Source organism: Microcebus murinus, chromosome 7 (assembly GCF_040939455.1).
Source record: "Microcebus murinus isolate Inina chromosome 7, M.murinus_Inina_mat1.0, whole genome shotgun sequence".
Taxonomy (NCBI): Eukaryota; Metazoa; Chordata; class Mammalia; order Primates; family Cheirogaleidae; genus Microcebus; species Microcebus murinus.
This window is the reverse complement of record NC_134110.1, coordinates 90,941,794-90,969,017: the sequence shown is the minus strand read 5'-3', so window position 1 is coordinate 90,969,017 and position 27,224 is coordinate 90,941,794. Positions and strand designations below refer to the sequence as shown.

Genomic DNA, 27,224 nt, shown 5'->3' with positions numbered 1-27,224 from the left:
AATCTGCCTTTAATAGTGATTAAAGGAGCTTTGAAGTCAATGGTCACTGCCTGCTTCTCTGACTCTCAACCTCTTGTGAAATGAGCTTAGTCCACCAATTAGCCTTAACTAGCGTGTCCTGTAGCCCAACCTCTTCCAGACACTGGATCCAGCCTCAACTTGTCTTCTAGCACCCTTCACAGGAGCACTTCATCACCCTACCCAATGGTCTTTTACCATCCAGAAAGTTTTCCTGGATTCTTGAGGCCCATTTCAGTGTGTTACATTTTCTACAGAGAGGCAATTAGCGCTGGGAAAAGAGAAGAATGAGAGGGAAATGGTCTTAACTTCCAAAAAGAACTCACGAAAGAGTTGCAGATTATTTAGCCTGTCTCACCAAATGGGGCTGTCATTAAGAGAAACATGCTGACATGGAAATTTGTTCCCTACTTTACTAACAACTGGATCACAACCACATGAGCTGACTGTATACATTCATGGCTACTATTTTTATTAGGCCCTTGTGATAAGCCAGGCATTACCCTGAGCATTTGACAAATGTTATGTAATGGGACCTCAAGGCTTCTATTTGAGCGGTCTACTATTGCCATAGGAAATTAAGACCCAGGGAGGCTGACTGACTTGCCCAAGGCCAAACAGCTGGTCAGTGGTAGAGGCACATTTTGAACATGGGTCTGTCTGACTCTGAAGCCCACGTACTTTCTACAAGAGTATACAGCTTCACTGTCTACCAATACAAATAAATGAGAATCTAATCTTTTGTTAAATCTTTACAAGGAAGGAAGCTCCTAATCCGCCTTGGTCACCTTTCTATTGCCTAATATACCTAATAATGGATAAATCTACTTGCTTAAATAATGGCATTATAGTGCTTTAATTTCCTATTAAAGAAGGAATTTGGGCCGGGTGCGTGGTGTCTCACGCCTGTAATCCTAGCTCTCTGGAAGGCTGAGGTGGGAGGATCGCTCAAGGTCAGGAGTTCAAAACCAGCCTGAGCAAGAGCAAGACCCTATCTCTACTAAAAATAGAAAGAAATTAATTGGCCAACTGAAAATATATAGGAAAAATTATCCAGGCATGGTGGCACATACCTGTAGTCCCAGCTACTCAGGAGGCTGAGGCAGCAGGATTGCTTGAGCCCAGGAATTTGAGGGTTGCTGTGAGCTAGGCTGACACCACAGCACTCGAGCCTGGGCAACAGAGTGAGACTCTGTCTTAGAAAAAAAAAAAAGAAGGAATTTGGAGGCACAAAAAAAATAAGTGACTCTTTCAAGGACACTTAGTGAGTAAGAGAGCTCTAATTCTCATTCCTTTTTTAAATGAAAACCTCCAAATAGCAGATGAAATTTCAGTTATTCTGGATTCTGCCAAGAAAGCTGAGCCATTGATTTGGGTCAATAACTCCAGGATCAAATACACTAAAAAGAAAAGTCTATTTTCTTCTTATATATCCAAATGTATTGCCTTGCAACTTTCTACATTTGTTTCCAGACTTAGCTATGCAGAACAATTACCTGAGATTCTAGAAGGGGCCTGAACATATGTATTTTTAAACAGCTTCAATGTGAAATTTAAGAACCATTGATCTTGTGAAGGAGACAGAAATTGTATTATCTATTGCTTCCTAACAAAGTACTACAAAATTTATCAGCTTAATGCAATAATCATTTATTGTCTCATAGTTCCTTTCTGTGTGTCAAGGATCTATGTGCAGCTAAGCTGAGGGCCTGTGGCTCAGGTCACAAGGCTAAAATCAAGGTATCAGCAAGGGCTGCAGTCATCTCAAGGCTTGGGAGACAGAGGATATTTTTCCAAGCTCAACTCACATGGCTGTTAGCAAGATTCAGTTTCTCACAAGCTGATGCATGGAGGACCTCAGTTCCTTGCTAGCTGTTAGCCAGAGGCCTCCCTCGGTCTCTTGCCATGTGGGCCTCTCCTTAGGGCAGCTTACAATATGATACTGACTTAGCTCAGAGTGAGTGAAGGAGAGATCGAGAGAGAGCAAACAAGATGAAAGCCACAATCCTTTTGTAACCTATTCTCAGAAAAGACATCCTCTCACTCTTGTATTCTCTTTATTAGAAGAAAGTCAGTAGATCCAGTCCATGCTCAAGGAGAGGGGACAACACAATAATGCCAGGAGGCAGGCATCACTGGGAGATATCTTAGAGGCTGCCTATCACAGACATGCAAAGAATTAAAAAACAAGGTGGTAATATATTTCCTAGTTTTGTCTGCTAAGATAAGCTAAATTCAATGACACTCCAGTACCTAGATCTTGATTTCTAAATACTATTCCAGGGCTCCTTGGAAAAATGGCTGATTTTAGGGTTGGGGCAAGAAAAATACAAGTTAAGCCTGGAACATTTTGTAATTCTACAGAAAAAGAAGATAATCAGAAAACAAAATTGAGACACAAAGTCAACCCAAAAGAACTCCCAATGGCCAAAGCTGGAACAATTTGAGCAAGAAAATAAAAATCACAGTATAAATATAAAACAAAGTCTAAATATACAGTGTCTATATAAATGATTGAATATAAATAAATAAATGGGTAAAAGAGACAAATCTCTCTTATGTGTATAAATATCCCCCTCCAGGATTTGAAGCTTAATATCTTACTCCTCTTGAGTGTGGGCAGGATTAAGTGACTTATTTTCAAAGAAGAGAATATAGAAAGGGGGGAAAATGCAATGTTACAGTAGAGGAACTAGCAAACATTACCATGGCTAGGTGACTGAGGTCAACATCACCTGTAATAAGCCGTGCTGATATCATGTAACCCCAGATATGATGTGATGAGAAGGGCAGCTCACCATGTAGTATTTTCCCCAAACCTTATAACCACAGTCTAATCAAGAGAAAAACATCAAACTCAAATCAAGGGAAATTTTACAAAATACCTGACCAGACTCTTCAAAACTGTCTTGCTCATTTCAAGGTCAGGAAAATGAAGAAAAGACTACAAACTGTGACAGACCAGAGGAAATGAAGGACACACAATCACTAAAGGCAAAGTTTTATCTCGGATTGGATCCTGGAACAGGAAAAGGACATTAGTAAAACTCGAATAAAGGCTGGAGTTTAATAAATAGTGATGTACAAATGTTGGCTCCTTAGTTTTGTAAGTGTATTATGGTAATGTAAAATGTTAACATTATGGAAACTGGGTGAAGGTCAGACAGAAACTTTTTGTACTATCTTTGCAACTTTTTCCTAAATCTAAAATTATTCTAAAGCAAATCATCCTGCTTACAATTTTAAAAGTATGATGACCAGAGTATCTTCCCCTAGATTAGCTTCTGGATCATCATATTTCGAACCCTCTGTCTCCACTTGCCACATACTTCTAGTGCCAGGTCCCAAATGACACGTCAATAGGCCCTTTGTGTCACAGCACTCAGTGAGATGGCACGGAGCATGGCTATCTAGAAGCCATTTCTGCGGCTAAAGAGCCAACAGTAAAGCAGTAACTTATCACAAATTTCAGCTCTCTTTCCCCCACCCAGAACCCCAAAACATCGAGGGCCACCCCAGGGCACCTAGTATGAAGGGAAGTTTGAAGAAAGGGAAGCTGGAAAGGAAAAAACAATGCCTGTTTGTGGGGTACTTTAAGACACCTTCCTTTTAAAAAGCAGAAAACAACATGTGATCACGTGAACTCAGTGTTAGGGTTCCTCCACAGGCCTTGGAAAGGGCTGGTGCAAGTCTGGGGGCCTGAAGCACAAACTTCATTAGCTTAGCAGTAAATCCACCCCAGAAAGATCTCAGAAGAAGAAACCTTTGCCAGAGTGTCTAAGAATAGCCAACTATTTAAAAAGCATGTGCTTCTACCCCTTCAGCTCCAAACGCTCAGGAGTGGGGAACCTGCAGCCTTAAAGCCACATGTGGCCTTCCCAGGTCCTTAAGTGTGGCTTTTTGACTGAATCCAAATTTTACAGAACAAATCCTTTTATTAATATATTTTTGTTCATGTTTTATATTTTTATTTAATTTTTTAAATGAACATATTTAAAATACCAAAGAATAAAATAAGATTCAGTGAAATAATCCTCTCAGATTTACCAGCTCAACTAGAACATTAGTAAACCATAAGGGCTAAAGTGATGGCTGCCATGCTCATGATTTAGTTCTATAATAATTCCCCTGCCTATCTGGCACCACTACCGCGCAAGGCTGGTTGGTGAGAGTTTATGGGGGTCAAGTATGCTAGTCTGTTATCAGCTTTTGACAAGAATGCACTGTGTTTCTGTTTGAAGTGGAATTTGTGAACAGTTGCACAGCTCAACTATATTTTTTTAATTCCGTCTACTTAACATCCCATAATGTCAAAAAACCCAAGAGAACACTAATTTTTTTTTAAATGAGGATTGGGAATTACGACATTATCTTGTTTTTGCTATTTGCTAATAAGATGGTTTGCTTGCTTTGTGATTCTGCAATATCAACATTAAAGAAACTTAATGCTGGTCAGGCCCGGTGGCTCACGCCTGTAATCCTAGCACTCTGGGAGGCTGAGGCAGGAGGATTGTTTGAGGTCAGGAGTTCATAACCAGCCTGAGCAAGAGTGAGACCCCGTCTCCACTATAAATAGAAAGAAATTAATTGGCCAACTAATATATATAGAAAAAAATTAGCCAGGCATGGTGGCACATGCCTATAGTCCCAGCTACTCAGGAGGCTGAGGCAGTAGGATTGCTTGAGCCAGGGGTTTGAGGTTGCTGTGAGCTAGGCTGACACCATGGCACTCACTCTAGCTTGGGCAACAAAGCAAGACTCTGTCTCAAAAAAATAATAATAATAAATAAATAATAAGAAACTCAATGCTCATCAGCATTATCACACTCATAAGGATCACAAATATTTTAAATTAGAGAGAGATGCACAAAAGTTTGTATTGCAGAAATTAAAAGATGAAAAGCAAAAACAAAGACAATTCTTTCAAGCAGCACTAAGACCTGGAAATAATGCCATTGAAGTAACTTATAAAGTAACTTATATACTCAGGGTGGGGGTGTGGGGGAAGGGAATTCATTCAGTGATATAGAAATTGCAAAACAATGCATTGTCAAAGTTGTAGGATGCTTAGACTCTGATAACATTTCAAAGTACAGACAATTGCATTTTTCACAGGGAATCATAAGTGATTGGTAGCATGAATTAGCCTTCAATTTAGAACAACTTCATGCAATACATCAAAAGGAAAATATATATTGTTCAATTGCTTTGGATGAATCAACTATTACTACTGATTCAGCTCAGGTTTTATACTTCATATGGGTCATAACAGAAGATTTTCTTTGCTGCAAAGAGTTCCCCGCTTTGGGCACTCTTGCTAACAGAACATGGGGGATAGATAGCTTCAATAACTTTCAAGATAAATGTGGTGAAGTGGGACTGAATTTGGTAAATTTAGTGAGTGTATGTATAGACAGTGCACCTTCCATAACAGGAAAACATGAAAGGTTTATTGCACAGATAAAAAAAAAAAGTATTAATAGACCCAGATGCTCTCATTTCTTTTCATTGTATTTTGCAATAGCAAAATCTCTGTTCTAAAGCTACTATTTTAATTGACACTTTGCAACAAGTTATAAGTATTGGTATCTGTATTCCTGCAAATGCAACACAATATTGTTGGTTTCCTAACACACTCAAGTTGAAGGATGAGGTATTCAGTGTGGATTTGCCTCACGATTCCAAAGTGCATTGGCTATCACAGGGACAGGTGTTAGCCAAAATTTTATGTCTGTGAGAACAGATAGTTAAATTTTATGAAGAACAGAATGAACGATGTGAATTATTGAAAGATTTCTATAGGAATGCAGCATTTCTGTGCGATATGTCAAATCAAAATGACTTCAAGATTTCTTTGCAAGGTAAACTAAATCTATATGTGTGGCAAAAAAAATCCAAGCATTTCGAAAAAAGCTATCTTTTTCCAAAACAATTCTTCTTCAAAAGGAAATTTCAGATGAAGATTTTCCCCAGTTAGCAAAGGTCGTTGATGAGCATGATGATATATATGAATCATTTGAAGAATAAGCAGTTGTTACAGATCTATTAATTGGAGAATACAATGAAAGGTTCATTGACTTTGAGAATCATGACCTCACACTCAAATTAGCATTTCAGCCTCACCTAGTTGATATCCCCAAGGAACCTAAAGAACTACAGATGGATTTGATTGAGCATGACATTTTAAAGTCATTGTTTGATGCTAAGAAAGATTCATTCGAAATATGGAAAATGCAGTACAATACCCATATCTTCAGCAACATGCCTGAAAAATGCTTTCTTGCTTTTCAACCACTTATTGCTGGGAATCTACATTCTCCTTTGTAACCTAAATCAAGACACCCTTAAGTCATAAATGACTGATACTGGTCTAAAGGATTAACTGCAACTGCAGACCTCTATACTATAACCAAATATTCAAATGCTTTCCAACAAAAAATAGACACAACAAAGTCATTAAAAGGTTATTTAACTTTAAATTTAACAAATAATTTTCATTTTTGAAATTATTAAGTACATAGTAGTTAGATTTTTACAAAATAATGTGCATTTTAATGTATATATAATTGAAGTTTCTTTAATGTGGCCTTATTGGATTGCAACTAAATTAATGTGGCTTTCCAATAAGAAAAGGTTTCCCACCCCTGCACTAGCTCTTTTTTTTTTTTTTTTTTTTTTTGAGACAGAGTCTCACTTTGTTGCCCAGGCTAGAGTGAGTGCCATGGCGTCAACCTAGCTCACAGCAACCTCAAACTCCTGGGCTCAAGCAATCCTTCTGCCTCAGCCTCCCGAGTAGCTGGGACTACAGGCATGCGCCACCATGCCCGGCTAATTTTTTTCTATATATTTTTAGTTGGCCAATTAATTTCTTTCTATTTATAGTAGAGATGGGGTCTCGTTCTTGCTCAGGCTGGTTTCAAACTCTTGATCTTGAGCAATCCTCCCGCCCAGGCCTCCCAGAGAGTTAGGATTACAGGTGGGAGCCACCATGCCTGGCCCCTGCACTAGCTCTTCATCAAGACTCAGACCAAATCCTCCATCTTGAGGAAATGTTCCCTGAGCCACCTATAGACTCCTTGGCTCCCATCTTAATTCCACTATAATATTTGATCACATATGTTGTTTATGTTTGCATCTCTCTGTTATCCTATAGGCTCACTTAGGGTGTGGTTCAAGGTTTTTAAAAATCTTTGTACTGTCATAGTGGGCCCCCCAGCACGCCCTTGTTGAGTAAAATGAATTAATACTCTTGCTGAAGCAGAAAAGCCCTCACATAGTACAGCAAGAGACTTGGGCCACCTGGGCCCAGAACATCCAGAGCTCTGGTGCCCCTACCAGTGACCTCAGGGATCAACTGCAATGGGAGGGTAAGAGAGACGGCCAATCAGTAACAGCCTCAGGAAAGGCCATACATAAATACTGACAGGGTCCTCGCCCTACATATGAATCTTTTATAATGCCTGCACACTTTTCTATGCGGGATACAGTTAGCGGCAAATGTAATGATCATATTTTCATGACAGAATTATTTGAAATCCAGAGTGTCCTAGAATATTCAACTATTTAGAAAGCATGTGCCCCGATGAACAGACGGTGGAACTGAAGACGGTGCAGTAGGATCCTATCCATGAGGCACCTTGTACACCCCGCACGCCTACTCCTAAAGAGAAACGCAGCCGGATGTGAGGTCCGCATAAGCAGATCTGCGGGGTGAGCGCAAGTTCCTACAGCGTGGGACGAAAAGGGCTCAACATTTTAGGCTAACAAGGGCTTAAGACTCACACTTTTGGCTACATTAAGAATGTGGGTTTTTCCTAAACACTTAGACATGAAGTTTTCAGACACAGATACTTCGCAGCGCAGACAAGCGAGGGCACAAACCCCTCGCACAACCCCGCGCGTGCGCACACCGGCAGCGCGAGGCGGCTCAGGAGCCCGGGGCGGTCGCCTAGCCTTCCGCCTGCGGCTCCCTGTGCCCGCCCCCAAGCGGAGGAGGCAGCTGATTGGCCAGCCTGGCCCAGGCTCAGGGAGGGAATTGGTTGATTGGCAGCAACGCCCCGGGACGGCCAAGCTGGAGCCCGAGCAGCTGGAGGTGGTGCCGGCTGCCGCGCGGCAGAGGTAAGTGGGGCTCCAGACTGGGAAAAGCGGTTGGCGAGGGGGGCTAGGAGGCGGCTCCAGACTTGACGGCGGTGGGGCGCCCTAGTAACAGACGGGGCAGGAGCTGAAGGAGCGCGGTTCAGAACTGCAGGGAGGCCGGTTGGCTGGGCGTGTGCCGAGCGGCCGGGAGGCGGAGACGTTCTCGGGCAGCCGGAGTGGCTGAGGGCCCTCGTGGGTACGGAGAAGCGGAGGGAATTGGGCCGCCTTGCCCTGAGGGCTGAGCCCGTCCGCCCTCTTATCTACCCTACACCTCCTGCCCCTCCCCCGCCCTCGGTCCGTCTGTCTCTCCGCGTCCCCAGTTCCCGCGCCGGCCGCCGGGCGGCGGTCCCCCGGGCGTTGCTCCTTTCCCGGGACCGCGGGGAGCGCGCTCCGCGGCCGCGCCGCCCGCCGGCCTCGCGGGTTCCGGGAGGAGGCGTGCACTCACCGGTCGACCGAGGGGAGGTTTAACCAGCCCCACCTGGCTTGTGTGGCTGTGTCACTTTTCGCCTCCCACAGCTTCCCGATGTATGTTCCTAACCATGACCAAGGTTTGCATGAAGCCCCAAAGTAGGCCTTTGGGCGTTTTTCAAAACATTTATTATGGAAATCTTCAAACTAGGGAGAAGTTGAGCGAGTGAGCATAAAGAACTCGGTGTCTCATCAACCAGTTTCGGTAGTTGTCCATACCTGGCCAGTGCTGCTCCCCTCCCCGGGTTATTTTGAAGTAAATCCCAGGCGTTATATCATTTCATCTCTTTTACATGTTTCTGCGCTTCTGTCATGATTAGTGATCAGGCTTCTCCTCTAGTCATTAGCTTTCTAGAGGGGTTAAGTAAAATAAGGCACACATTAAAGAGTAGACAGCGCTTATTTAATTTTTTCAAAGCCCTATGAAGTAGGTACGGTATTATCTCCATTTTATTAGTGTGTGTGTGTGTGTGTGTGTGTGTGTGTGTGTGTGTTTTGAGACAGTTTCTTGCTCTGTTGCCCAGGCCAGAGTGCAGTGGCATCATCACAGCTCCCTACAACCTCAAACTCATGGGTTCAAGCAATCCTCCTGCTTCAGCTTCCCAAGTAGCTGGGACTAAAGGCATGCTCCACCACTCCAGACTAATTCTTCTATTTTTTGTAGAGATGAGGTCTTCTACCTTGCTCAGGCTGTTCTTGAATTCCTGCTCAAACTCCTGGCCTCAAGCGGTCCTCTCTCTTCAGCCTCCCAGAATGCTAGGATTATAGGCTTGAGCCACATGGCTGGTACTGTCCTCATTTTACAGTTGAAGGAAAAAGAAATTCAGAAAGGTCATAATTTGCCTAAGGTCACACTGCTAAAAAGATGGGGGATAGAAGTCAGGATGCTAATTTTGTCCTTTGTCATTGCAAAGTTGTTTTAACTATAGTTGAATGCCCCAAGAGTTGTGGAGTAAATGGAACTGCAGTGGAAAATTATTTCTATTGAGCTACAAATTCATAATGGAAAAAAATTCTGGAAATTTACATGGGTACAAAGCAGTAGGGAGAGAGGTATGTTTGTTTCTTTGAAACAGTGAAAGATTAATACAACTAAATTTAAAGTTATGAGCAAAGTTTATAAATATACTGGGTTTCCCCGAAAGTAAGACAGGCTCTTATATTTATTTTTCCTAAAGAAGACACCCTAGGGCTTATTTTCAGAGGGTGTGTTATTTTCCCCTCAAAGCCTCAGCTTGCAGCACGCACAGGATGGCCAGGACCTGACAGGGGGAGCCGATCTTGGTGGTGGGGCTGCTTGCACCTTTCTGGCCACCTCTGGGATAGTAACTGTCATGATGGGGCAGATGAGAAGGGCTGCTCATTTTCTTTACCACTCAGAGACGAAATGCATGGGTTGTGCATATACACTGCGCTGCGTAGCCACGCTCATCACTAGGTCTTATTTTGGGGGTAGGGCTTATATTGTGCAAATGCTTAGGAATCCTGCTAGGGCTTATTTTATGGGTAGGTCTTATTTTCAAAGAAACACGGTAGTTCAACAAATATAAGTGCTAAATTTTTGCCCGAGGCGGATAGATTGCTCAAGGTCAGGAGTTCAAAACCAGCCTGAGCAAGAGCAAGACCCCCGTCTCTACTATAAATAGAAAGAAATTAATTGGCCAACTAATATATATAGAAAAAATTAGCCGGGCATGGTGGCACATGCCTGTAGTCCCAGCTACTCGGGAGGCTGAGGCAGAAGGATTGCTTGAGCCCAGGAATTTGAGGTTGCTGTGAGCTAGGCTGACGCCATGGCACTCACTCTAGCCTGGGCAACAAAGTGAGACTCTGTCTCAAAAAAAAGTGTTAAATTTTTAATTTTAATTTTATTTTTTTAGAGACAGGGTCTAGCTGTGTTGCCCAGGCTAGGATGCAGTGGCTCATAGCTTACTGCAACCTTGAATTCCTGGACTCAAGCTATTCTCCTAGCTCAGCCTCCTTATAGCCTCCTTAATGTACCACCATGCCTGGCTAATTTATTTTTATAATTTTTTAAAATTTTTTGTGGAGTGGGGCTATGTTGCCCAAGCTAGCTTCAAGCAGTCCTTTCACATTGGCCACCCAAAGTGCTGGGATTACACGTGTGAGCCACCATGCTCGGTCTAATTTTATTATTTAATATATGGGTAGTTAAAGGGGAAAGCAAAAAGGAAAAGTATACACCACTGACTGGTCTCCACCACTTCTTTAGCACATAGCATGTATTGAATATTTATACTGTTTCATCTGTATCTTTCATCTTCCCAATCTTAAACTACTTCTAAGACAGCATCTTCATCCAAATAGTGTTAGATGAATAAGGAACTAGAATGAGACAGCTAGGCTTATTCAGAGGACAGTGGAGAAGGCCTGTTTAAATTGAAGTTTGGGATTCCTTGTATAGGAGTAATTCAGAAGTCCAGAAGTAATGTCAGGCTTGTTTGCAAAGGAACTAAGGGCCACATCTGAGGAGTCTGAACTTAATGAGCAAAGAAAACAGTGAGCTGGCACTGTCAAAGATGGCTTCACCAGAGATGTGAAAGGATTAGTGAGTTGACCTGATGAATATAAAGGAAATACTGGTAAATTTATGGATATAAGGACTGGACAAAGAAAATAGCCTGAAAAAAAGAAGAAAAGAGGGTGTGGTGTATAGTAGGTTCTGAAGTACTGGTACACTTCAGTTTCCATGAGTTTGTTGTCTTGGTGAGTCTTGGTGATGAGTATTATGCAACCACTGTTCTTTGAAATGTTAACTACTCCTCACCTACTTAACTATTCTCTTATATTTTTATTAGGTATTGTTAATAGAAATGACACAGTTTAGATAAGTAACAAAGTATGACACTATAATCCCACCATTTAATGAAAACCACTGACAATGCTTTGATAGGAAAAAAATGGTAACAGTTTCAGTTAACATTTGATTACTGGTGAACATTTTTTCACATGTTTTATTGTCCATTTGTGTTTCCACTTGTAAAATGCCTACTCAGGCCCTATGCCTATTTTCCATTGGGCTTTTGATCTTTGGTTTCTTGATTTGTCAACACTGTATATTCATTAGGTATACAAATCACTTGTTATATTAAGTTGCAGGTAGGTTTCTCAATTACATGACTATTCTTTTCTCTTAAAAGCTGCAGTGTGGCTAGTAAAGTGAAATACATGTATCAACTGGGAGCGCACTCAAAGCTGCTGTTTTAGGGACTAGAACATGCCACCTCTGAAACAGTTCCTTAATTTATGATACTGAAGTTTGTTGGCTGCCAATCTGTAAGTCAATATTACCAAACAAATTGTATAAATATTTAATATCATTTAAAAGATTAATTTCTATAAGCGGATTTGACTAGTGTGAGTTGGTTGTGGTAAAAATGCAACAAGTTAAACAAATAGAATAGTTAAATTAAATCCCTATGATTGGCTAAGCGTGGTGTCTCATGCCTATAATCCTATCACTCTGTGACACAGCCGAGGTGGGAGGATCACTTGAGCTTAGGATTTTAGACCAGTCTGAGCAAGACCAAGACCCCATCTCTACCAAAAAATAGAAAAATTAACTGGGCATGGTAGCGTGTGCCTGTAGCCCCAGCTACTCTGGAGGCTGAGGCAGGAGGATTGCTTGAGCCCAGTAGTTTTGAGTTCACAGTGACCTATGATGATGCCACTGTACTCTCCCTAGGACTATGGAGCAAGACTCTGTCTCAAAAAAATAGTAAAATATCTATGATTGAAGAAACATACATTATAATACATACTTTTATATTAACCTTTAAGAAATTTATTTATTTATTTTTTGAGACACAGTCTCAACTTTATTGCCCAGGCTAGGGTGAGTGCTGTGGCGTCAGCCTAGCTCACAACAACCTCAAACTCCTGGGCTCAAACTATCCACCTGCTTCAGCCTCCCGAATAGCTGGGACTACAGGCATGTGCCACCATGCCCGGCTAATTTTTTCTATATATTAGTTGTCCGGCTAATGTCTTTCTATTTATAGTAGAGACGGGATCTCTCTCTTGCTCAGGCTGGTCTCAAACTCCTGAGCTCAAACGATCCTTCCCCACCTCTCACACCTTTGCCTCCCAGAGTGCTAGGATTACACGCATGAGCCACTACACCCGGCCCCACCTTTAAGAAATTTTATTAGTTACTTTTTGAAATGGATTTCGTATATACTGGTAAATACTCATAGGATATACAGCCAGCCTTCTGTATCCATGGGTTCTGTATCCAAGAATGGAAAATCTTTGAAAAATAATAATTAAAAATACAAAAATATAAAGCAATACAAATAATACAGTCTAACAACTATTTAAGTAGCATTTACATTGTGTTTTGTATTATGTATTATAAGAAATCTAGAAATACTTTCAAGTATACAAGAGTATGTGTGTAGGTTGTATGGAAATACTCCACCATTTTATATAAGGGATTTAAGCATCTGTGGATTTTAGTATATACAGGGGTCCTGGAACCAATCCCTCATGGATACAAAGGGACAACTGTATAATGTATACTGGAGCAGATAGACTGGTGTCCTAGAGATGATTTCAAGTGAAACAGGAATCAATTTTGTGTTTATTTTAGCCAAGATATCCCTTTTTATCTCTGCTTGGGCTCAGATAAGGAGTGTAATCTATAGTTAAGTATTAATCTTTTAAAGTGTATTGTGAAAAATATCTCAGAATAACAAACCTTGTATAGATATTATTGCTTGGGATGAAGCTAAATTTATTTAACTTTAAAAAAAGTGAGTTGATTTAAACTAAAATATTAAGAGCATCTAGATGTGACTAAAATCATGAAGCAAGTATGAATGTCTAAAGTTGGGAAATACTGTTATAGCCTATAAGGTTTCTCCAAAGTTTGTTTATATATATATATATATATATATATATATATATATATATATATATATATATATATATTTATTTTATTTTATTTTATTTTTTTTTTGAGACAGAGTCTCACTTTGTTTCCCAGGCTAGAGTGAGTGCTGTGGTGTCAGCCTAGCTCATAGCAACCTCAAACTCCTGGGCTCAAGCAATCCTACTGCCTCAGCCTCCCAAGTAGCTGGGACTACAGGCATGTGCCACCATGCCCGGCTAATTTTTTTCTATATATATTAGTTGGCCAATTAATTTTTTTCTATTTATAGTAGAGATGGGGTCTCGCTCTTGCTCAGGCTGGTTTCGAACTCCTGACCTTGAGCAATCTGCCCGCCTCAGCCTCCCAGAGTGCTAGGATTACAGGCGTGAGCCACCGTGCTCGGCCTCCAAAGTTTATTATTATTTGCTTATATAATCCAAAGTTTAAATGATGTTTATGTGTCTACTTTTTAGATTTCATTTACTTAATTTAAAAAATATTACTAGTCTTTAAAATTTGCAAAAGTAGTACATATAGTCTACTGAAAAAAACATAAAAACAATGTATAAGTACATAAGGATAAAAAAGAAAAAAAAAGTGGAGAATCCCACCACGAAGCCTCAAATATAGTCAATTTTAAGCTTTGGTATATTTTTAAATCTTTTTTCTGTGTGTGTACATAAAACATCTATTTCACTGCTAATTATTTGTATTTATTTAGTATTATTATTATTGTTTTATTTAGAGGCAGGGTGTCACTCTGTCACCCAGGCTGGAGTGCAGTGGCATGATCATAGCTCACTGTAACCTCCAACTCCTGGGCTCAAGTGATCCTCCCACCTTTGCCTCCCAAAATGAACGGACTACAGGCATGAACTGTGTCCATTTTTTTTAAATGGAATCACATATATAATTTAGTTTGTAACTTTTTTCATTTAGCATTTTATCATGAAAATTCTTTCATGTGTATATCTATGTTTTTTTTTTTTTTTTTTCCAAATGACAAACGGTTCATTTTAATTAAATACGAACAAGGAAAAAAAGGCACCATGGCCCATTCAAGTATTTTGCATAGATGTACAAATATTGTAAACAATTAATAGGTGGACAAGAGAGAAGACGACCTGTTGTCTGTGAACAATCTCCCAAATAAAAAGAAGATTCACATTGCCCTGGACCTCAGACACATACACACACACAGTGGATGGTGTGAGAGGACATGCAGAGGGTGACTTTGGGGACATGGGGCGTGGATTTTGCAGAACCTCTCCTTAGCAGGCTTCCCTCCATGATGGGGGACCGTTCCAGTTGGCATTCCCTTGGCTTTCTTGGGTGTCCAGCAGAGTATGTTTTTTGTTTAATGGCTGTAAGCTTAGAATGGGCATATTGAATTTAATTTAACTATTTCCCCATTTTTTTTGTTAATTGAGAAAGGGTCTTACACTTTTGCCTGGGCTACAGTGCAGTGGTGTCATCCTAGCTCACTGCAACCTCAAACTCCTGAGCTCAAATGATCCTACTGCCTCAGGCTCCGAGTACCTGGGAGTAGCTGGGACTACAGGTATACACCATCCGCTATTTCCCTGATTGTCATTTAGATTGCCTCTAGATTTTCTTTTACACTAATGCTTTAGTAAATATCCTTACCAGCTTTCAATAACTAAACATCTTCATTTATTAATTTTTTTTTTTGAGACAGAGTCTGGCTTTCAGCCTAGCTCACAGCAACCTCAATCTCCTGGGCTCAAGCAATCCTAGTGCCTCAGCCTCCCCAGTAGCTGGGACTACAGCCATGCACCACCATGCCCGGCTAATTTTTTCTGTATATATCAGTTGGCCAATTAATTTCTTTCTATTTATGGTAGAGACGGGGTCTAGCTCCTGCTCAGACTGGTTTCAAACTCCTGACCTCGAGCAATCTACCCGCCTCGGCCTCTTAGAGTGCTAGGATTACAGGCGTGAGCCACTGCACCCGGCCACATCTCTTCATTTATAAAAGTATAATTTACTGAGTTTTTCTAGTAAAGCAATTTTTTATACACATAATATGCAGGGGAAAAGAATTACTATACAACTTGTCAAAATCACCTTTATACAGTGAATTTTCATCACTTCCTTGGGCCTAAGAACAGCATTTTTAGTTAGTGAAACATTGACTTCCCTCTCATAATGTAAAAATAATTAAATGGTCATTGTTTGCTTCTATTGATGTCCATTCCAGAGTCATTTAAAATATTTCAACAGTCTTCAAAAGATTGTTTTAAAATATATGCCAGAATATTTATTCATTTGCATGGGGCTGCTTAAAATAACAAAAATACTTTAAGAAGAAAAACCTATGTCATTCACTAGGGGGTTATATTTTAGAGATCCTCACATGAAAAATGGCAGACTTTTAGTCAAATGAAAATATAACCTCTGTGTCACAGTCTTTTTTATTTATTTTTTCCTCATTGCTCTCTGTATGGGAATTCTTTTATAATACAGAGGGAAAGATAACCTCAAAATGTCCTTCAAAAGTTTAATTACCTATCTAAAGGCCATTAACTTGAAAGCATTTTCATCAAGTTTTAATTAGCTTATGTTCATAAACTCCTTAACAGTTTTACTTTTTTGTTGAGAGATGTAGTACAGGTCATGAGATTTATTCATTTGTGGACTGAAAAAAATGACATTATATGTCAGGTTCTGTGCTGGGTAATGGGAACATAGTGTACTTAATTTTGTATGAACAGTATAGAATATTAACTCTAAATTACTGCCAGGAAATTGTGCCCACAGGTTGAATACTATATTATTGTTTTATAGTATGGCAAAATATTCTGACTTAAAGTCTCAACTAGGCTGATATGAGGTATAGCAATGGTCACTAGACTTGAATTTTAAAGTTTAATTTCCAAAACATAGGGTAGGGAGTGAGTGATATAGGGTTGACAGTAAGGGCATATTTAAAAAAATTGAATAACATCCATCTACTGTCCTTATATCCTAAAAGAAAAGGCACTTTACACCATAAGTGTGAGAAGGACATTTTCTCAAAATAAAGGACAGTAACTTTAAATAGGTTTTTTGTTGGTTTTTGTATTTTTAACTTTATGGTCCTTTTCTTTTGCATTATTGATTGGCCTTAAAATGTGGACTGGCATTTAGGATGCACTGGTATGGTTTACCCAATCTCCCAGTATTCTGAGAATAGTAAACATTCTAATGATGATTTAGCAAACCAAATAACAAAGATTGTTCTATTAAATCTTAGAAATTTTCCCCAACTAAAAAATATGTTGTACTCCTCTCATAATGTAAAGATAATTAAATGGCCATTTCCTCTAATAGTTCTCAAAAGATTCCTGCCATATTTCTATAATTTTATAAGTTTTTGGCATTTTAAATTTAATGACAATCTTTTTAAATTCAATTTAAAAAATTTTTTTGTGGAGACAGGCTCTCACTGTGTTGCCCAGGCTGGTCTTAGAACTTTTGGCCTCTGGCTTCAGCCTCCCAAAATGCTGGGTGTACAGGCATGAACCACTGCACCTGGCCTACTGACAGTCTTGTCATTACTGCAAACAGGATTACTGTGGAACTATTCACTGTGGCTACCTTTTTATTATTATAGTTGTCCCCAAACAGATATTATGTTAGTTGAAGGCAGTATTATCTTTGTTTTGACTGTTGTAAGTCTTAATTAGTCTAGTTGTACGCTATTACATATTTTCACAGTGTTTGTGGAGGAAAAAGGAAATCTGTTTTCAAAGTTTATTTCTCATTTACTCTTGGTTTTCTCTTCTACCAGTTGCCAGCCAGCCCTCCCCACAGAAAGAAATTTGCTATTATAGTCTGTGCTAGAGTAAACTAGATTATAAGCTTATACTATCTTCATAAAATTTCTAGGGGTTGAATAAGTATGTGTATGTGTTCATTCATTCATATGGAACCTAGAAAACAAAATGCAGCCTGGTTCTTAGTAATCTCTTTTAAACCTTGTTTTTATTTTGAAGTATAACACAGAAAAATGCACAAATATAAAATGTACAGCTCAATAAATTATCACAAAGCAAACACCCATATAATGACATCCCAGGGTAAGAAATAGAAAGTTGTCCGCACTCCAGGTAGTTTTGCCTTTGTGGAGGATTTTTAAAAGATCTTGGACAAATAATTGATAGGAAACAGCATTGACATAAAGTGTAAGAGAATAAGCAAGCAGAAACCCTTTGAGAAGGCGGTAGCAGTAGGAGAAGCAGTATCCTAAAGGAAAACCAAGATTCAGTTAAGGGAAGGAGCGGGCTAGGAGAGCCCACTAGTGAGTATGTTGAAGTTGGGGAATATTTACTGACAAACAGGTTTCAGAAAGCAATGGAGAAGTCTGAAGGAAAGGGTAGCAGTAGGAGGCCACCAACTTTGTTACCTCCCTGCTGTGTTTTTCAAAGTCCATTACCTTTTCTTGGGATTTTCCTTTTTGTGTTTTGTTCTATTTTGGTGACAACACCACTCTCATTTTTCTAATATTAATACTTCGTTGATTATTTTTTCTCAGTGCCCTTTAGTTTTTTCTGTTTGTTCTGCAAGTATTTGCTAAGCTTTCTATCTTGCCCTCTCTTCTTTATAGTAGTTAATTCCTTTAATCTCCTTTTTTCTAAGGCAGTGCTCTGTATTCTTTTTCTCTGTCCAGACTTAAGAAACATCTCTTCCTGGCAAATAAAGATAATTTTCAAACAATGGGAAAAAAAAAAGGCTGGGTGCAGTGGCTCACACCTATAATCCTAGCACTCTGGGAGGCTGAGGCAGGAGGATTGCTTGACATCAGGAGTTGAAGATCAGCCTGAGCAAGAGCGAGACTCCATCTCTATAAAAAATAGAAAAATTAGCTGGGTGTGGTGGTGCACACTTGTAATGTGTGCACTACACACTACAGGAGGCTGAGGCAGGAGGATTGCCCAGGAGTCTGAGGTTGAAGTGAGCTACAGTGACACCCCTGCACTCTACCCAGAGCAGCAAAGCAAGATTCTACCTCAAAAAAACAAAACTATCTGTGTAGGGTAATTTTATGTGCTAACTAGACTGGGCTAAGGGATGCCCAGATAACTGGTAAAACATTTTTACTGGGTATATCTGTGAGGGTTTTTCTGGAAGATACTAACATTTAGGTCTATAAAGTGAATAAGGCATCACCAATCCCTTAAGAGCGTGAATAGAACAAAAAGGCAAAGGGCAAATTTGCTCTCTGCTTCTGCTGGGACATCCATCTTCTGTCCTCTGAAAGGCCCTTGCTCAGGCCTTTGGACTCAGACTGGGACTTGACCCCATTAACTCTATTGGATCTCTTGCTTGCACATGGCAGATTGTGGGACATTCCAGGGACCAATTATAGTAAATAACTTTCTATGTATCTACTTTTTATCCCCAAAACTATCTCCCTAGCATCCCTATCTCCCTAGCATCCCTGTAATTACCCCTAGCTTGTTTTTATTTTATTTTATTTAGGATATGGTCTTATTTATTATTTAACTCAAAAAATCTTATTTTTGGCTCGACTCAGACTTAGAAGTAGATGCTCTCAGAGAGGACAGCCTGCGTCTCTTGGCAATCTGTTCCTGGCGCTTTTCTTTGGCCTCCTTCATTCTCTTAGCCAAAAGTTTAGCATATTCTGCAGCCTCTTCCTTATTTTTCTTAGTACGCTGTTTCTTCAGAGCAATACGCTGGCATTTATGTTGCAGGACACATGGAGTTACAAGTCGCTGAATCTTGGGTGCTTTGGTTCTAGGTTTCTTACCTTCTTTATTTAAGGGCTTCCTCACAACCTCCTGGCGAACATCATCTTCTTTAGACAGATTGAAGAGTTTGTGGATTCTGCTAGCTCTTTTGGGCCCTAGACGATGAGGTACTGTAGTATCAGTCAGTCCAGGGATATTCTTCTCTCCTTTTTTTACAATAACCAAATTGAGAACACTCAGGTTGGCATCCACAATACAACCAGGAACAGATTTGCGCTTTCTTTCTCCAGTTCTCCTTGGTCTGTAACAGGAATGCCCCTTACTCAGTAGCAGGCGAACACGGCCATGGGTCAAGACACCCTGCCTCATGGGGAAACCTTGCTTGTCGTTCCTACCACTGATTCGGACCACATAACCCTTCCATATTTCACCCAGAGCGACGGCAGCAACTTCCGTGGCCATACGCTTCTCATAGAAAGTACGAAATTTGCGTTCATCGTCCACTTCAATGAGTTTCTGGCAGCCAGTGGCTGGGAAGGAGATATTCAGCTTCATCGTGAAGCAGCTGATTGCCTCCGAGGCACCACGAAAAAGAGCCCTAGCTTGTTTTTAAATTTAGTTTTTAATTTTCAGAATATTATGGGGTCTATCTATGTATATCCTATTGGTTCTGTTTCTGTGGAGAACTGTGACTAATACACTATCCATTTAAAAAATGAATAAAACCTGCACACAGCAGCTTTGTTCATAATTGTCAAAATTTGAGGTGATGGTTCATGCCTGTAATCCTAGCATTTTGGGAGGCCAGGGTGGGAGGATCACTTGAGCCCAGGAGTTTGAGACCAGCCTGGGCAACAGTGAGACCCTGTCTCTACAAAAAATAAAAATATCAGGTAGTCGTGGTGGTACCTGTAGTCCCAGCTACTCAGAGGTTGAGGCAGGAGGATCACTTGAGCCCAGGAGTTTGAGGTCGTGGTGAGCTGTGAGCTGTGACGATGCTGCTGCATTCTAGCCTGGGCAACAGAGTACAACCCTGTCTCAAAACAAAACCTGGAAGCAACCAAGATGCCCTTCAGTAGGTGAATGGATAAATGAACTTTTATACATCCAGACAATGGAATATTATTCAACACTGTAAATAAATGAGCTACCAAACCATGAAAAGATATGGAGGAACCTTAAATGCATGTTACTAGGTAAAAGAGCCAATCTGGAAAAGGTTACATATTGTATGATTCCAACTATATGACATTCTGGAAAAGACACAACAATGGAGATAATAAAAGGATCAGTGATTGCCAGGAGTTGTGGGGAGGGGATGAATAGCCCGAACACGTGATTTTTAGGGCCATAAAACTATTCTGTGATACTATAATGGTGGATACATGCCATACATTTGTTGAAACTCACAGAATGTATAATATCCTGAGTGTACCCTCATGTAAACTGTGGGTTTGAGTGACGATGTGTCAATGTAGGGTCAATTGTTATATAATAATAAATATACCACTCTTGTGTGGGATGTTGGTAGTAGGGAGACTGTGCTTAAGTGGGAAATCTCTATACCTTCCACTCAGTTTTGCTGTAAACATAAAACTGCTCTAAAAAGTATTTTAAAAAATGAGTGAAGACTTAAATAGACCCTTCACAAAAGATGACAAATGCCCCCCCAAACATGAACAAAACACTAGAATTGCTAAAATTAAAAAAAAAAATAGTACCAAATATTGGACAAGGATATGGAGTACCTAGAGCTATCTTAATTGCTTGTGGGAGTGTAATTGGTATAACAACCTTGATAAAATGTTTGGCAGTTGCTATTAAAACTATGTATTGCTTACAATCTAGCAGTTTTACTCCTAGGTACTCAAGAGAACACTTGAGAAATAAGGCCTGGCGGTGGCTCACACCTGTAATCCTAGCATTCTGGGAGGCTGAGGCAGGAGGATTGCTTGAGCCTCAGGTTTGAGACCAGCCTGAGTAACAGCAGGACCCTGTCTGTACTAAAACTAGAAAAATTAGCTGGGTGTCATGGCGGGCACCTGTAGTCCCAGCTACTCGGGAGGTTGCACTGAGCTATGATGATGCCACTGCACTCTGCCCAGGGTGACAGAGCAAGACTGTCTCAAGAAAAAAAAAAAAAGTTTATGTGTACCTTGCTATTCTATGTGCAAGAATTATCTTAGCACCTTATTTTTAACAACTAAAAATGGGAAACAACCCAAATGTTCACAAACAGTAAAATGAGTGAGTAAATTATAGTAATACAGTGAAATACTTCTTAGCAGTTAGAACTTTGATTCACAAAAGATATGAATGAATCTCGCAGGCAGTGTTGAAGGACAGAAATCAGACCCGAAAGAGTACATACAGTAGGCACAAGAAATAGATGGTTGTAAAAGTTAGAGTAGTGGTTGGCTAGGTGAAGTGTAGATATTAACTGGGTTCTGGAACTGTTACAAAGGTATACACGTGTATAAAAATTTGTTGATCTGGTTGTTTAAAAAATACTTGTGTATTTTTCTGTGTCATATAGCACAGTACATTTTTTCAAAAAGTGATAGGTTTTCAAACCCCACATAAAACTATGATTTCTCCCTACCCACCTTTTTGCCAGTCATTTTCAACTTTGACATTATTTTTGGGCCTTAGCTCTTGTTCCTATTGATGCAGAGGATTTATTTATACAGCCAATAATAGATCTTGGTAACAACATCAAAATACATCTGTGTGACCAAAGATCTAGTCATGGACATTTTATAGTAATCAATAAATATATATTCCTGCCAGTGCTTAGTACTCTGCTACATAATTTCACCTAGATACACTTCTATCATCTTAGATTCATCTTCATTAAAGAGCTTTACGCTCCAATTTTTACTTATTTGACAGCCATAATTTCCATTATCTCTGTTCAAAACCTTGGGATCATTTGATTTTCCCCCCTCTTTGTTCCTCTAGTCACTTGAATAATTTTTTTTTAAGAGACAAGGTCTTGGCTGGGAGTGATGGCTCAAGCCTGTAATCCTAGCACTCTGGGAGGCCGAGGCGAGTGGATTGCTCAAGGTCAGGAGTTTGAAACCAGCCTGAGTGAGACCCCATCTCTACTAAAAATAGATAGAAATTAATTGACCAACTAAAAATGTATATACAAAAAAATTAGCCAGGCATGGTGGTGTATGCCTGTAGTCCTAGCTACTTGGGAGGCTGAGGCAGTAGGATTGCTTGAGCCCAGGAGATTGAGGTTGCTGTGAGCTAGGCTGATGCCATGGCACTCACTCTAGCCTGGGCAACAAAGTGAGACTCTGTCTTAACAAAAAAAAAAAAAAAAAGAGAGACAAGGTCTTGGCTGGGCACGGTGGCTCATGCCTGTAATCCTAGCACTCTGGGAGGCTGAGGCAGGTGGATCGCTCAAGGTCAGGGGTTTAAGACCAGCCTGAGCAAGAGCGAGACCCCATCTCTACTAAAAATAAAAAGAAATTAATCCGCCAACTAAAAATATATAGAGAAAAAATTAGCCGGGCATTGTGGCACATGCCTGTAGTTCCAGCTACCTGGGAGGCTAAGGCAGGAGGATCGCTTTAGTCCAGGAGTTGGAGGTTGCTGTGAGCGAGGCTGACGCCATGGCACTCTAGCCCGGGAAACAGAGTGAGATTCTCTCTCTCTCTCTAAAAAAAAAAAAAAAAAAAGAGACAGGGTCTTGCTGCGTTGCCCAGGCTGGCCCTGACCTCCCGGTCTCAGGCAGTCCTCTGGCCTTAGCCTCTCCAGTTAGCTGTGCTATAGGCCCATGCCACTGTATCTGGCTTTAGCCAACCACTTTACCAAGTCTAGTTAATTCTTTTTTTTTTTCTCTTGAGATAGAATCTTGCTCTGTTGCCCAGGCTAGAGTGCAGTGGCATCATCATAGCTCACAATAATCTTAAACTCCTGGGCTCAAGCGATCTTCCCACCTCAGCCTCCTGAGTAGCTGGGACTACAAGCATACAGCACCACCACACCTGGCTGATTATCTTATTTTTTATTTTATATATATATTTTTGTAGAGACTGGATCTCACTGTGTTACCCAGACTGGTCCTGAACTCCTGGTCTCAAGCAATCCTCCGGTGTTGGCCTTCCAAAAGTGCTAGGATTGTCGGCATAAACTACCATGGCTGACCGAGCCTCCCCTTTGCTATCTGTATATATGAGCTTTAGACATGGTCAAGCCATTGCCCCAGTAGGGTCAGCAACTCAGGAGCTGGTAGAACCTCATAGACCCTGTTCTGTCATTGATAGCAATAGCCTTTGCAGTTGTGTTTTCCTAGGACCAATTCTGCTGCAGTTTTAAAGGTCTTTCCTAGCTGTGTAGCCTATAAATTGGGTTCATTGATGATTGTTTTCCACCAAATATCTTTTCATAAATGTGGTTTTTACTTAGCCAAAGTAGGTTTTTATTGCTTCCAACTAAGAACCCTGATTAGGGGGGGAAAATCCTACAAAAAACTTGTACAATTATAGTTACTTTAAGCAAGCTGATCGCAAGGGAATCTTATTTTCTCTTAATTTACACATGAAGTTTTAAAATGTTTTAGGCTTACTTTTTGAGACATGTAGACAGTACAGATTCTAAATAATAATTATTTCATTTTAGTATTTGCATTTAAAATTTTCAGGGTGCTTTATGGACCATGTGCTGCTATGTATGCCTGAAATACTTGAAATGCAAATTTGGGGAGACTTTGCCATCTAAATGCTTGGCTGGATTAAGCGCCTAATTAGGATGGTTTTTCAACAAGTTGGAGTAAGCATGCAATCGGTGAGTACTCAAAATTCATTTTCAGAATGCAGACATTTAGATATTTTAAGAATTTTTTTCTGAGAAAATGAAATCTATATATGACCATCTTGAATTCAATATGTTTATGTACAGTTTAATTTGCTTACTATTTAAATCACAGAAGTGAATCTTTTTTCCCAGCATCCTAAGTTAAGGAGTAACTTTCTGGATTACATTCTAAACTTACCAATATTTGTGTGACCATTAAAGTCAATGTATTCATTATTAGTGAGGAAAAAGCTTGACTATATAGAGAATTCATTTAATCAAATATGCTTGACAACTCTGAATGTTGTAGAATTATTCATACTGAATGCTGTTATAATGCAGATTATCACATAATTATTTAAAGTAAAAAGCAAGTCATGTCTCCTAAAATATAACACTATAGATAAGAAAAAAATTAAATATACGATTGTTCTATGTCAGAGATGTTAATTTTGATCTTGACACTTTTGTAAGTATTTTCTATTAATATATAAAGTTTGTTTAGATCTACCATAAATTATTAGAGCAATTATTGTACCAAACACATTTTGTAGGATATTTATTTTTCATTTTCAAATTCAATGTTTTGCTGGTTATGACATGGAATTAAGTTTATTAAAAGGTATATGCAGGTTATGTAATTTATTTATTTATTAAAGGTATATGCAGGTTATGTAATTTGAATATAGGTATACTTTTTAATGCACTACTTTCACTTTTTTTGTGTGTCTTAACTTTGAATCTTCCCAATCTCCAAGGTTACATATATTTTCTTTGGAGATAAAAAGCAGAGCGCCAAATAAAATTATCTTTCTTTACACCTGGAAAATTTTGAGAGTATTAGCTTGATGATAAGCAATAGAAAAGTGACTTATAAAGTTGTTGGTGTTTTCATCTTTTTCAAATACATGTTCTTATGTTTTGAACTTAGTGCATTTGTACCACCTTTCTCATTTGTTATTTGGCTACATAGGGTGGATTAACATTTTAATACTGACAGTAAAAGAATTTCTTTTTCTCTTGCTTTCAGAAAGAAGGGAAGCTTTTGTTATTTATGATTCCCAAAAAGGGAAGCGTTATGATTTCTATTGATTGAAATTTTAGTAAGAAGGTACAGTTTAGTTGAAAGATTGTGGATCCTGAATTTAAACAACCCTGGATCTGAAATTTGTCTCTGCCAGTTATTCTCTTCATCTACAAAATAGGGATAAGAGCTGCTGCTTCACAGTTAGCCTGTGGGTTAGATGACAGTGTATTAAAGCACCCAGCACAGTGGCTTGTGTGATGTAGGTGCATTCAATAATATTTAGTTTAATGGATAGTTTCCTATGTTTTTTTAATTTATTTTTTACAAATTTTTTGTTTGTTTGTTTGTTTGAGACAGAATCTCACTCTGTTGCCGGGGCTAGAGTGCCGTTGGGTCAGCCTAGTTCACAGCAACCTTAAACTCCTGGGCTCAAGTAATCCTCCTGCCTCAGCTGGGACTACAGGCATGTGCACCATGCCAGGCTAATTTATTTATATATATATATATTTATATATATATATGTATTTTAGTTGTCCAGCTAATTTATTTATTGCTATATATTTTTTTAGTAGAGACAGGGTCTCGCTCTTGCTCAGGCTGGTCTCGAACTCCTGAGCTCAAAGGATCCTCCTGCCTCTGCCTCGCATAATGCTGGGATTACAGGCGTGAGCCACCATGCCCGGCTGTTTACTATGTTTTTGCTGTTCCACCAGCACCCTACCCCAAGTCAGATTAATGAGGCCACTGCTCATTGAAGCCAAAGTGCAGAATTGTGTTTCAGGTACAGATAATACTTTATTTAGCTTGTTCATTTATTTAGTTTTATTCATTTTAAGCTGCAAAATGGGTGCCTTTCATCAGTGAATGGTCCAGCTAAGAGAGGGTTAACTTGCTCAAAATATTGTAATCGCAGCTGCGGGCCTTTCCTACAATAGTGGATGAGCAGGATCTCTTCTTTTAATGTATTGAGGCTAATATATAATCATCAGGTTTAATCAGCTGAAAATCTATATAAAAACAATTTTTCTTATAATAAAACAATTTGATCTTTTGGGGTTATTTTCTATTTTAATTTCCCAAATTTTTTAGCTTACCGCCTAAGAGTAAAAATAGAGGTGTAGTATACCAAGATTTTACCCTTGCACCTGAAAGTAAAAGAAACATTCTTAGCTCTACCTTTTGATGATTAACATATTTTCCTAAGAAGAATGTTAACTCTAAAAAAAAGGTATATATGTATTTCTCTGATGATTTGACATATACGGGCATATGGAGAGATGGCATATTGGAGAGATTTTGGGTTCAGTTTTAAACCACTGCCATAAAAGCAAATATTTCAATAAAGTGAGTCACATGAATTTTTTTATTTTTCCAGTGCATATGAAGTTATGTTTATTCTGTACTACAGTCTGTGAAGTGTGCAGTAGTATTATCCCTAACAAAACAATATACATGCCTTAATTAAAAAGCATTTTATTGCTTAAAAAATGCTGATTATCATCTGAGCTTTCAGCAAGTCTTAATCTTTTTACTGCTGGAAGGTCTTTCCTCAATGTTGATGGCTGCTGACTGATAAGGGTGGTGATTGCTGAAGGTTGGGGTGGCTGTGGCAATTTCTTAAAATAAGACGATAATGAAGTTTGCTGCATCGATTAACTCTAGTTCACAAGATATTTCTCTGTAGCATGTGATGTGTGATCTTATCCACTGTACAACTTCTTTCGAAATTGGAGTCAGTCCTCTCAAACCCTGATGTTGCCTTATCAGCTAAGTTTATGGAATATTATAAATCCTTTGTTGTCATTTCAACAGTTTTCATAGCATGTTTACCAGGAGCAAATTACATCTCAACAAACCTCTTTTTTTTTTTTTTTTTGAGACAGAGTCTCACTCTGTTGCCTGGGTTAGAGTGCTGTGGCGTCAGCCTAGCTCACAGCAACCTCAAACTCCTGGGCTCAAGTGATCCTCCTGCCTCAGACTCCTGAGTAGCTGGGACTACAGGCATGTGCCACCGTGCCTGGGTAATTTTTTCTATTTTTGGTTGTTTGGTTAATTTCTTTCTATTTATAGTAGAGACGGGGTCTTGCGCTTGCCCAGCCTGGTTTTGAATTGCTGAGCTCAAACAGTCCTCCCACCTCGGCCTACCAGAGTGCTAGGATTA

The 27,224-nt window shown here is 39.6% G+C and overlaps 2 protein-coding genes across 3 annotated transcripts in view; one reads left to right on the top strand and one right to left on the bottom strand.

Annotated features, from left to right (window-relative positions):
- Positions 1–8,062: 8,062 nt before the first annotated feature.
- The window catches only part of MTFR1 (mitochondrial fission regulator 1), a 57,142-nt gene continuing 37,980 nt past the window's right edge, over positions 8,063–27,224 (top strand). Inside the window, exons 1-2 of one of the 2 annotated variants that reach the window (XM_012737192.3) lie at positions 8,063–8,136; positions 23,885–24,027. In XM_012737192.3, coding sequence (XP_012592646.2) covers positions 23,962–24,027 — 66 coding nt within the window. In that variant the 5' untranslated portion in view covers positions 8,063–8,136; positions 23,885–23,961. Of the gene's footprint in view, positions 8,137–23,884; positions 24,028–27,224 lie in introns of those variants that run through there. The other variant, XM_076005263.1, reaches the window with a different exon arrangement.
- LOC105855919 (small ribosomal subunit protein eS6-like) lies at positions 19,006–19,807 on the bottom strand. The gene has a single exon (XM_076004677.1). It carries the CDS (start codon positions 19,783–19,785, stop codon positions 19,036–19,038), a length of 750 nt encoding a protein of 249 aa, XP_075860792.1. The 5' UTR covers positions 19,786–19,807; the 3' UTR covers positions 19,006–19,035.

Coding starts and splice junctions, on each gene's coding strand:
- LOC105855919 (XM_076004677.1), bottom strand. CDS start 19,785: ATGAAGCTGAATATCTCCTTCCCAGCCACTGGCTGCCAGAAACTCATT.